Source organism: Garra rufa, chromosome 9, assembly GCF_049309525.1.
Source record: "Garra rufa chromosome 9, GarRuf1.0, whole genome shotgun sequence".
Taxonomy (NCBI): domain Eukaryota; kingdom Metazoa; phylum Chordata; class Actinopteri; order Cypriniformes; family Cyprinidae; genus Garra; species Garra rufa.
The window spans coordinates 51,320,085-51,332,726 of record NC_133369.1 but is presented as its reverse complement, the minus strand read 5'-3'; the positions used below and the strand labels follow the sequence as shown (position 1 = coordinate 51,332,726).

At 36.6% G+C, this 12,642-nt stretch overlaps 1 protein-coding gene across 1 annotated transcript in view; it reads right to left on the bottom strand.

The window, feature by feature from the left end:
• Nucleotides 1-1,358: 1,358 nt before the first annotated feature.
• The window catches only part of LOC141342413 (kin of IRRE-like protein 1), a 19,254-nt gene continuing 7,970 nt past the window's right edge, over nucleotides 1,359-12,642 (bottom strand). The window contains exons 5-10 of the mRNA XM_073846859.1: nucleotides 11,008-11,029; nucleotides 10,439-10,655; nucleotides 8,202-8,309; nucleotides 7,284-7,408; nucleotides 6,067-6,147; nucleotides 1,359-4,248 (exon numbers count right to left, since the gene is read on the bottom strand). Coding sequence (XP_073702960.1) covers nucleotides 3,703-4,248; nucleotides 6,067-6,147; nucleotides 7,284-7,408; nucleotides 8,202-8,309; nucleotides 10,439-10,655; nucleotides 11,008-11,029 — 1,099 coding nt within the window. The 3' untranslated portion in view covers nucleotides 1,359-3,702. The remainder of the gene's footprint in view (nucleotides 4,249-6,066; nucleotides 6,148-7,283; nucleotides 7,409-8,201; nucleotides 8,310-10,438; nucleotides 10,656-11,007; nucleotides 11,030-12,642) is intronic.

The window sequence follows — 12,642 nt, the reverse complement described above, 5'->3', positions numbered from 1 at the left end:
GTTAAATACACAGACGCACACGGGCATGGATTTCTGTGTGCATAGTCTTCCATTAAACTGCGTTGCTTTTAGAAGCGTCAATTCAGTTGTTGCATATAGTTTAATGTCTTTTTTCGGGATTATCAAAGTAAATTATAACTCAAATTTGAGATTTTACTGGGGCACAGCAGATTTTCACTGGGGCACGTGCACCAGTAAAAAGGGTTTGCACGTCTCATTTGATGTGGTAATTTCACAGAAGTTGAAGACTCGTTCTCGCCACCTACAGTGCAATTCGACAAGGTATACGTCATCCGCGCTAAAATATCAAGGTGAAAGTCATCATATCTTAAAAAAAAAAAAAAAAAAAAGTCCTCATATCTTGCGTAATTTAGACCCAGCTCCCAACCCAACTTTGAGAATAGATTAACGGCGATATTTTTTTATCGCCCGATAAGAGTCTCACGTTAATGCAGCACGTTAACGCCGATAACGGCCCACCACTATATATATATATATATATATATATATATGCAAGATTTACAAATTATATTTCTGGTCTGAACTTTACAAGTTTACAGTATGTCAAACCTTTTTGTTCTAATTGAGGCAGAACATGAAAGAACCCAAACGCCATTGGTGACTGAATTCGAGGAAAAACTTTGGGAGAAACCATGCTCAGTCAGGGAGCATCTATCTGTACATTGTCAAAATTTTGCCTGTATGTGACCACGGACCACAAAACCAGTCTTAAGCAGCGCAGCTATATTTGTAGCAATAGCCAAAAACACATTGTTAGGTTAAAATGATCAATTTTTCTTTAATGCCTAAAATCATTAGGATATTAAGTAAAGATTATGTTCCATAAAGATATTTTGCAAATTTCCTACCATAAATATATCAAAACCTTTAGAATTTTTTTAAAGTAATATGCATTGCTAAGAACTTCTTTTGGACAACTTTAAAGGCGGTTTTCTCAATTTTTTAATATTTTTGCGCAATCAGATTACAGATTTTCAAATTGTTGAATCTTGGCTAAATATTGTCTTATCCTAACAAACCATACATCAATGGAAAGCTTATTTATTCAGCTTTCAGATGATTTTTTGTGGCCCAGAGTCACATATAAAATGTATACATAAGTAAAACATTTCTTCACTTATGTTGTTTTAACTTAGATTAAAATTTTACTTTGTTATCAAAATCCTTAAATGTTATATCCAGATTTACATTTTGGATTTTAATTGAATCCCTATGTTTGGTCGCCATTGTACATATCTGATCATGTACATGCTTGTTCTATTTTGTATAAGCCTGCCTGTATTTGTTTAATATGAGGTATGTATGATGCTGTTACTGTATGACAAAATGAGTCACTATGAAAGATGTTTTTTATTTTATAATACGGTGGAAAAATAACCACATACAATTAAAAAAAACTGTAAAAGTTGCTGTGGGGAAAAAGCACATGGTCATATTTTTCTTTTGTATTTTACATTTTAACAGATGAATAAAACAAACGTAAACAAATAAAGTTGATCATAAACACAATATGAAGTACAGGTCTTTTTTTAACAGGAGCATGAGGAAATGGATCTCAAGAGTCACACTGAAACATGCTCTCAACATTCACACAATATAAACACAGTATTGCACATTCATCCCCTCATCTTTCCATCTCTGATATGTGAATTTGATTCGTCAAATTCATTGTCCTCTCGTCATACGTAAAGGTGCCAAATAAGTCTCAAAGTCATAAGAGATTTAATATCCCTGGTGAAAAAAACAGCTAAAACCAGCCTAGGGTGGTTGGCTGGTTTTAGCTGGTAAACCAGCCTGGTTTTAGCTGGTCATAGCTGGAAGGCAGGCTGGTTTTAGAGGGGTTTTGGCCACTTTTCTTTTCTTTTTGGTCAGGCTGGGAAACCACCAGCTAAAACCAGCCTGACCAGCCTGGCCAGGCTGGGAGACCAGCTAAAACCAGCTACTTCCAGCTTAAACCAGCTAAGACCAGCCAACCAGCCTAGGCTGGTATTAGCTGTTTTTTTCAGCAGGGATGGATAGTTAATAAAAAGCCCATTTTATAAATGTCCGCCTGCAAACTTTAACGGAGCAGCAGAGCAGTAAAATTTTTACTTTATTTAAAAAATGTCAAACCTGATCAGAGCTTCTAATTTGTTCAACCAAAATGTATTGATCATTGCATATTTTGAATGTTTAAACTTTTAGTATAGGCCATTACAGCAGATTAATCCTAAATCACGCCAGATTTGAACTCAACAGCAGAAACATCTGCACAAATTGAGCTTGTCTGCAGAGCAGAAAGGTTTTTGAGCTCATAATAAAAGCCCTTCTTTATTTTGCATAAAAAGTGACTTTACAAAACTCAGGACTGTAGTCTTAGTATTATTTTAAACTTCTGCTCTTATGATCTGATTCAACATCCCTTTACAGAATTTAGACAAATGTACAAATCATGAACATAAAAATTTTCAAAACAGTTTTCTCCTTTACATTGCTTATACCAAAAACCATTCGATCTCTGACCCCTTACCGCCATCTTAGAAAAATACTATAAAAGCGCTTTCAAATGCAATTTAGTTCAGATACAAATATGGAAAAGCACTCTAATCTACTTTGAAAGTGTGAAGGACAAATACATGGACACTTCAGAGAAAGAAATTCATCACATTCAGTTTTTTTCCTCCACGTCACATCAGCAAACACACACACACACACTCTCTCTCTCTCTCTCACACACACACACACACACACACACACACACACACACACACAGAAACACAAAGCGTCAAATACTCATGAGGTTTTCTTGGAAGGAGGCAGAGCGTGTGTTCAGAGAAGAGTCCGTAAGCTCACTTTGACACTCTGTGAGTAGCATCCATTTGTAAAAAATCCTAAAATGTTACATAAACTCCAGCTTTCAGAGTTAAAAGCACTGGCGGCATTTACCCAGATACTCACGTCTCCGTCCTATCAGAAGAGTTCAAACTGGCAGCGGACAGCTGTTCCTACGAGGAGCTGGGGCAGTGTGAGCAGTGGTGAGCGGGCCGTACGGTGAGTTATTTCACAAGCGATTGTCGACACCTGCAGTATTCTTCACTCGCTGACTTGTTCTGCAATATCACATTGTGGATTATACAATCAGTGTGAGCCCACCCACAATTCCCATCATTTAAATTGCGTCATATTTTATTAGGTTGAGCGATGGGACAAATCTAAACAGGTCCAGTGTAAACTCCAGTGCATATAGCGATCAGGCTTTCACTGGGCTTTACACCCAATAGTTGATGGCTTCTGGTGCCCTCCAGCCTTCTATTGGCCATTCTTTCAGCCAATACCGATTCACATGGAGAAACCCGTCCAATGGCTGCTTTGCAGCATCTCATTTTGGTGCAGATATTGTAGAGGATCGGTTTTGCCAAATTTGGCAAGAAGAAGGAAAGATGATAAGGTTTATATGCTTTCTCTCCACTCATCGCTGTGAGCTCTTGTGATTTCCTCTTCTGCTGCAGTCATTTATTAATTTGGCACTTTTTTCTTTCAGTCACGTTGCTGTAAAGGTAGAAAACGCAATGTGTGTGTGTGTGTGTGTGTGTGTGTTTGCATATAGTTATGTTGGAAAGAAAGCGTTTCAGACTGTAAGAGTGTGTGAAAATGAGTATGTACCATATATTATCCACGGAAGTGTTGGCAAGTGTGTCAGTTTCACACATGAGTCTGCATTCTCTGCGTGTGTCTCTGAGAGTATTCTGTGGGCGGGGTTGAATATGGAAACTGGGCGGAGCTCGGGTATTTTCCCGTGTTAGCGTCTTGACTCGTCCCCACCCCTTGTCCTGTAGGATACATTTCATAGGCTGGTCCTGCCTCCAAAGGCGGGGCGAAGCCTAACCTGTATTGAGGTGTCGTTGAATAAGCATAGCTGTCGAAAGCCAATGGATTGGTTGATTCCAGCAAGCCACGCTCTCCAGAATAGTCTGCGGTCTTGGAGACAGGGTTGGGCGGGGGTTGGATTTGCGACGCCCGGGCAATGGTGTTAAAATGGGCGTATGTGTTGTGAGCCATTCGGGAAGTGGGCCGGGGCTCGTAACGGCCCGTGGGTGCCGGGTGGATGTTGGCCACTGGGCCACCAGCTGATGCTGAAACCGAAGCGGGATTTGGTGGCCGGAATTCTTGGTACAGCAGGGAGCGGGTAGAGGTGCGGACCTCATCATGTGTTGTAGCTCGAACGTTGTAGTAGCCGTTGGTGGGGTCCTGAAATGACAAATATATATTTTTTACAATTAACATTGCTCAGGTAAATTTAATGGGTTAAATTTAGCCATTCTAATTGGAATCTTCAAGATTGAACATTTTGTGTGGGGTATTTTTTCACACAAGTTAAATTCGCCACAATGACCCACAGTTTTTGTTTTGCTGAAATTTCACTCCTATATAGGCACTATATAGAAGTGTCTAAACATTTGTGTATTTGCACACACTATAGTTAAAAAGTTTGGGGTTGGTAAGATTTTTAAATGTTTTCTCTTTTGGTGACTATTTATGTAATCAAAAATACAGTAATTTAACAAAAACTAAATTTAAATACTTCAATTTAAATGGAAAACAACTTACTATTTAAATATATTTTAAAAATTAATTTATTCCCGTTACTTAAGTCTTCAGTATCACACGACCCTTCAAAAATAAATCCAATATACTTATTTTTATGATCAAGAATCATTTCATATTATTATCATTGTGTTGATTAATATTTTTATATTGAAAACTGGTGCTTTCCTAATATTTTTTTGTTCAGTATTCTTTGATGAAAATAAAGTATTACTAACACCAAACTTCTGATATTATATACAGACAAAAATCAAAAATAAAATTTTTGATATTTTTTTTTTTTTTTACTAGTGGGTGCATGTAAGTGAGGATAGCAAAATAAAGTAAACTGTCACATATTATACCCATAATCCTTTATACAGTGGACTACCAGCAATAATTGATCAAAAATTGGGAGCAAAAATTTGATTTGATACTTTGACCTAACCATGTTTTGTTACATACTTTTCTTTCAAAGTTATCTGACATTATCAAGATGAATTTGTTCTGACAGTTTTACTCTTGAGTTCTTGTCATATTGTATTACTATTTTCTAAACGAAAGTGAATAAACTGTGATAATGTAAGAAACTTTGAAGGTGTCTGAATACATTTTGGTTTGACTGTAATGCATTTGTGATTATCAAGGGGAATTTGTTCTGACACAATTTAACTCCGTGTTCTTGTCATATTTTATTACCATTTTCTAAACTATAGCGACTGTGATAATGTGAGAACTGTTGAAGGTGTCTGAATAAATGTTGGTTTGACTGTACAAAGAAAAAACTGTATTTGTATTTTAGAAAAAAAAAAAACTTACAAATGTCGGACCATAGTTGTAATACTTCCTCTGTCTGTCAAACATTAAAGGTAAAGTGTGTAATTTCTGCACCACCAGCATTAGCAAACAGGATTGGAAAAATAATGACAGCTTTGTAGCAATGAAATGTTTTGATAGTGCCGCAATTTTTGTTTACACTTTTAAAGGCAATCAACCTACTTAATAACCCGAAAATTGTACACTTCTCCTTTAAAGGAAATTAGGTATTAAGGGGTATTAAGACTTGTATGACTTAATATAATGTGAATGATGTCTCTGAAATATGGAAAGAAGTAGTAGGAAACTGTAAGATTTTTGTTATTTAAAAAAATCCACAGTTTTATACATATTTTGGACTATGGGGGAGCGCCATTATTCAGATGACGTCAATGGTTGCACTCAATGAGCTACTGGGCCTACCTGTTCCTATTTTTACTGCAACACAACACAACAAATAAAATACTGATACAATGCCATATTGTGCGGCTTTTGGTGCGGCACCCTATAGTCCAAACTATAAAACAAAGTGGCTTTTTTAAATAACGTAAATCTCTAATGGGTTTTCTACTACATATTTCCGTAACAGACAATTTATGCTACACTAAATTGTTCCCTATGCCATACAAGTTCCCTTTAACTATATGCACCTGTTGTGTTTCTTACCTTGGGCTCATACTCCTCCGCCTTGGGCTCCACCGTGTCGCTCTGGAGTTCCTGCTTCAGGTCCATGTCATCTTTGAAGGGCTGGGTGGAGGGAGAGAGGGAGACAGAGGGAAGAAACTAAACCATCAAACGACAAAACACACACACGGAGAGAGGGAGGAAGAGAAGGAGAGAGAGGGAGGAAAACAGGATATCAGCTTTATCAGAATTGGTGATGAATAAATGTTCTTTAGTTTGTGGTGGAAAGAAAGTCTTTCACCATTAGAAAGTCTTTTTACTTATAGGTTTATCTTTTATGTCTTTATCACTAAAACTGGTGGTTCCTAAACTCCTAAACTAGGTATGTTTACATGCACTTTAATAGTTTGGTTTCAGTCAGACTGAAAGATAATGTTAATACTTTAATTTTTTGCTAAGATAATGTGATTGTAGAGATTTTATAGAGAAGTTCAACTATATTCAAATAAACACTAGAAGCTTCCAGTAACAATTACTTTTTTCTGTTTACACTGAGCAAATTACAACAAGTTTGATATTTTAAACTACTACACTACTATTTAAAAGTTTGGGATCAGTAAGATTTTTTTTTTAAAGAAATGAAAAGAAATGAAAATGAATAAAGAAACTTTCATTCAGCAAGTAGGGATTAAATTGATCGCAAAAATTGTTGACAAAAGTTTTCTATTTCAAATAAATGCTGTTCTTCTGAAATTTCTATTCATCAAAAAATCATGAAAATATTATACATCACATTTGTTTTGAGCATTTATAATAATGCGAAATGTTTCTTGAGCACCAAATCAACATATTAGAATGATTTCATCAGGATCATGTGACACTAAAGAGTGGAGTAATGCTGCTGAAAAATCAGTTTCTCCATTACATTTGAAAAATATTTAAAAAATAATATAAAACAATATAATATAATAATATTTCACAATATTACTGTTTTTGCTGTATTTTTGGTCAAATACTTTCAAAAACATAAAAAAAATCTTACTGACTCCCAATCTTCTGAATTGCAGTGCTTCACAGAGCACACTGTTTTAGAAACCAAGTGCCCGACAAAATTTCTTGTCACACTTCTCTGCAGTTGGATAGGTCAAAATATGTGAACTAACCAAACTCTGATGTGACAGACTAGCATGTCTGACCTTATGTTTTATGAACCTTATATCAGACAGCCTGACAGTCTAATTTATGCTATAGATACTCACAGAATACATAGCCTTTACCATTCGTGTGGCTGTGGAGGCGCCGGCAGCCTCTTCCTCAAGACTGTGAGTCTCCTTGTTGACCGTTTCCACCTTAATGTCTGGCTTCAACGTGACTCCACGACGACCTGGAAGCATAATAGATCACTGACACAAAGCCTCACAACATTTTATCCAATTCACATCAGTTTATAGGCATTGGTCGAAAGGAAGATTATGATTTCAGCATTTTTATTGTTACCTAAACCTACAAGCTTTGTGTAAGCAGGCTGTTCTATAAAATAAAATACAATGTAGTGCACATAAATCATCATCACTTGTCTCATTAAAGTAGATATTTTGTATTTAGTATTGGCTGTCGTCAAAGTTTAATGACAAAAGCATAAAACTATTTTTGCAAAAATGGTAAATCTATCATATATGTTTCTGTTAAGTTTGCAGTGCTTAGTAATGTTTATTCTAATGTCTGTTTTTTGTTTGTTTGCCATGTTTTAAAAGACATGTATATGAATATTAATATATCATCACTGATGAGGGAAAAGTGGGGGTTACTTAATTGTTATGACATTAATTCATAGTGCAAAAAAAGTCACAAAAATGTAACAGTAGTTCTAAAAATATAATTACTATTTAAATGTATACATATATTTCACATAAAACAAAAATATGGTTTATAATTTGTTCCTTTTGAATTAGTGGTAAGATATGACACTTTTTTCTTTTCTGTCTTTTAGCCACACGGGGGCACCAAACCACAATCACGTTTTAAACTAGATTTTTTTTTTTCACCATTTGACTTTCAGAGCATTGCCTTGTAATACACATTTTGCTTTCTGGTAATAAATTGGTCAAATTTATCACGAACAAATGAACATGAAACAAATGCACACAGAGCGACACACATATAAACAGTGTACTCACTGCCTTTGCGCTGTCGATACAGATAGAATATCAGAGCAAACAGGAGGAGCAGAAGCAAAATGGAAGATCCAACAGATCCACCTGCTATCACACCTACAGGCACTATATCTGAGAGAGAGAGACAGGCATGAAACATACAGACACTATCTTTCAGACAGGTATGAAACAGACGTTTATATTACCTACAGATGCTATTCCTAAGTCAAAGACAGACAGGTATAATATCTACAGGTACTATATCTGGGAGAGAGACAAGTATCATAGAAAGGAATAATATATCTAAGAAAGATGTTATGTAAGACAAGTTTAGTGCCAACGAGAGTCAAACAGATACATAAAACAGCTAATCTATAATATCACTATGAGAGAATGACACCTATAAAACCAATAAGAGAACAACACCAATGGACACGAAAGGTGAGAGAGACAGATTTATATCTACAGGTGTTATATATCTGAGAGAAAGACACCTATGGACACTGTATCTGCAAGAAAGACACTTATGGACACTATATTTGAGAGAGAGAGACAGGAATTGCATCTACAGGCATTATATATCTAAGAGAACAACATCAATGAACACGAAAGGTGAAAGAGACAGGTATTATATCTACAAGTATTATATATCTGTGAGAAAGACACTTAGACACTATATCTGAGAGAGAGACAGATATTGCATCTATAGGCATTATCTGAGAGTAAAACACCAACGGACAAAATATGTAAAAGTGAGAGAGGTATTTATCTACAGGTGTTATATATCTGAGAGAAAGACACCTATGGACACTATATCTGAGAGAAAGACACTTATGGACACAATATGTGAGAGAGAGACAGGAATTGCATCTATAGGCATTATCTGAGAGAAAACCACCAACGGACATGTTATGAAAACAAGAGAAACAGGTATTGTATCCACAGGTGTTATATATCTGAGAGAAAGACACCTATGGACACTATATCTGAGAGAAAGACACCTATGGACACTATATCTGAGAGAAAGACACCTATGGACACTATATCTGAGAGAAAGACACCTATGGACACTATATCTGAGAGATAGACACCTATGGTGTATTATTACATCTACAGGTGTTATATATCTAAAAGACACCTTTGGACACTATATCTGAGAGAGATAGAGACAGGGATTGCATCTATAGACATATCTGAGAGAAAAACACCAACGAACATGATATGAAAGGGAGAAAGACAGGTATTATATCTACATGTGTTATGTATCTGAGACAAAAAGACACCTATGGACACTATTTCTGAGAGATAGAAAAAAATTGCATCTACAGGCATTATCTAAAAGAAAAACACCTATGGACACGATATGTGAGAGAAAGACACTAATGGACATTATATCTGAGAGAAAGACAGGAATTGCATCTACAGGCATTATATATCTAAGAGAACAACACCAACGGACACGATATGTAAGAGAAAATCAGGTATTATATCTACAGGTGTTATAAAGACACCTATGGACACTATATCTGAGAGAAAGACACCCATGGACACTATATCTGAGAAAGAGACAGGAATTGCATCTATGGGCATCATCTGAGAGAACAACACCAATAGACACAATATCTGAGAGAGAGACAGGTGTTACATCTACAGGTGTAAAATATCTCAGAGAAAGTCACCTATGGACACTATATCTGAGAGAGATAGAGACAGGAATCGCATCTATAGGCATTATCTGAGAGAAAAGCACCAACTGACATGATATGAAAGGGAGAAAGACAGATATTATATCTATATGTGTTATATATCTGAGAGAAAGATACCTATGGACACTATATCTGAGAGAGACAGAAATTGCATCTACAGGCATTATCTAAGAGAAAAACACCTATGGACACTATATCTGAGAGAGAAAGACACCTATGGACACTACATCTAAGAGAAAGACACTTATGGACATTATATCTGTGAGAAAGATAGGAATTGTATCTACAGGCAATGGAACACCAATGGACACGACATGTGAGACATGTGTTCTATATTGTATCTAAAAGAAAGACACCTACGGACACAATATCTAAGACATCTAAGAGATATCTAGACATTACACTATATCTGTGAGAGAGATTATACCTACGGATGCTGTATCTAAGAGAGAAGGAGAGTTATTATACCTACAGATACTTTATCTAAGAAAGAGAAAGTGAGAGAATGAGACAGGTCTATAGACACTATACTGTATCTAAGTGATTTTTGCTGACCTGTCTCCTCCAGGGTGATAATCATGGTTCCTGGTCCAAAGGCGTTCCATGCTGTGCAGTTATAGGTGGACTGGAAGTCAGACTCCATGACGTTATTGATGGTGAGCGTGGACAGAACGGCGCCCCCTTGTGACGCAGGTCTGCTCTGCTCCACTGTGTACCTCTCCAACAGCGTCCCTCTCTCTTTTTCCCACACGTTCTCCTTCCAGGCCCAAACCTGCAGAAAAACGTATGCATACACACACACATAAGTAAATAGCTGCACAAGAATGTCATACATTTTTGAAAATACATAAAAAACATACACACACATAGGCAGGGGTTCACAGCCCTTTTAGGATATTGCTCTGAAATGTGGGTGAGCAGATAGTTCATACAAAATGAACAACACTCCATCAAATATTCACAGCGCTAATGTCCCTCTCAAACTGACAACAGAGCGACAGTGAAAGTGGGGGGTGCAACAGGAAGGACGAGAGGATGAGGAACAAAAGCATATGGCCCACTTTTCTTTCCTCTCCTCCACTTTCTTTCCTCATTTATTCCATTATTCATTATCTCATAAGTACCGTCTCCACATTAAGGCCAGTCCTGTTGTGCCATGTCTCATTATCCAGTGAGCGATCAGACCGAGAGAGAGAACAACAGAGGAGTGTGAGTCTCTATTACTAAATTCAGGCATAATAGTACTATCATGGGCAAATCTAGTTTTAATTTAGTCTTTATTTCCTGTAATAACTTTTAAATACCACCCTAACAGCTTAATATTTAAGTTTGTGGACTTCTTTGTTTTTGCAATTATTTATTTATTTTTAATATTACTTCTCTCTATTTTCACTATTTTTGCACTATTTATTTGCAGTAATTTATAATTTTAAAGGTCCCATATTGTCAAAATCAAAATTTCCTGGCTTTTTTCATGATAACTATGTATGTAACTACCATATGAGTTTCAAAACAGTCAATCCACAGTAAACTGCACACAGCCTGCTTAAAGTAGCTGTTCCTTTTCACGAGCCGCTGTGACTTCCGTAAAAATGTGACGTCTGATCTGCTCAGTCGCCTTTAGTTACCACCCTGAGCACCAACCACCATCCCACCCTCCTTTTCTCAAACCCCCTGAGTACATCGCATCCATTTTAGCAACAACAACACAAAAACAAGTTGAGAAAACGCTATTCAGTCGATGGATGTCAGGAAACTACATCATTACACAGGCTTCCGAACAACGTTAATATAAAAGACCAGTGGCACGTCAAATTCAGCCTCTTTCAAACAGCCATTCTGGAAAATACACGGATAATGTGTCCCGTGATTTGTTCCGGAATTGTTTAATTTGGTTCATTCACAGCTGTTTTCCGGAATTTGTGCGTGCTTTACAAACAACCCGTAAAGAAGACATGGCATTTGGATGTGAGATGTAATGCAACGCGTACATTTCACTAAACTTAAACTAACCTGAACAATCTTTGCTTCAGCGCTGATAGTGAGGAGCTCCCTGATCGCTGCTTCATTCCACTTTGCATGTATGTTTTCCGTCGTGAAGAGTTGCAGGGTAACGTGCATCATCACTACAACACTGCCTTTATGGCATTTGGTTCTGGCTTTTGTTCACACAGCGCTCGTTCCAGTAATTTTCCGGAATCAGCGCGCATTGTGAAAGGGGCTTTACTAAAGCAACAGTTATGTAGCTTACTGCATTCGGTGTTTGAAAAATAAAAAAAACATTAATGATCATTCTGAAATATCATGTTGAGTATCAGCAGGTTGGACTCTGGGCTAGGCTACAGCATACATGACCGTAGTTACTTGTGGTTGGCCTGGCTGTGCGTCACTCAGAAAACAACAGGCCAATCAGAAGAGAGGCTCATGAATATTAATTAGACAGGCCAAAAACGACCTGTTCTTGACAGAGCTCCTTAAAAAGGAGCTGTAAAAATATATTAAGATGGATTTGGGCACTTATACCGCAAATATATATTCTTAAGGACATCAACAACTAAAATAAACCTCCAGAAATGTGTACAATATGGGACCTTTAAAACCTTTTAAAATAATTTTATTTGTTATTTTACTATTTATTTACTATTTTTAGTACTTCAATTTTTACTTAACTTTCCCACACTGTTATTCTATTGGACTGTTGCTTTATTTTAATTTAGAACATTTTATTTTAGAATTAATTCTATTTCGATTGCAAATAC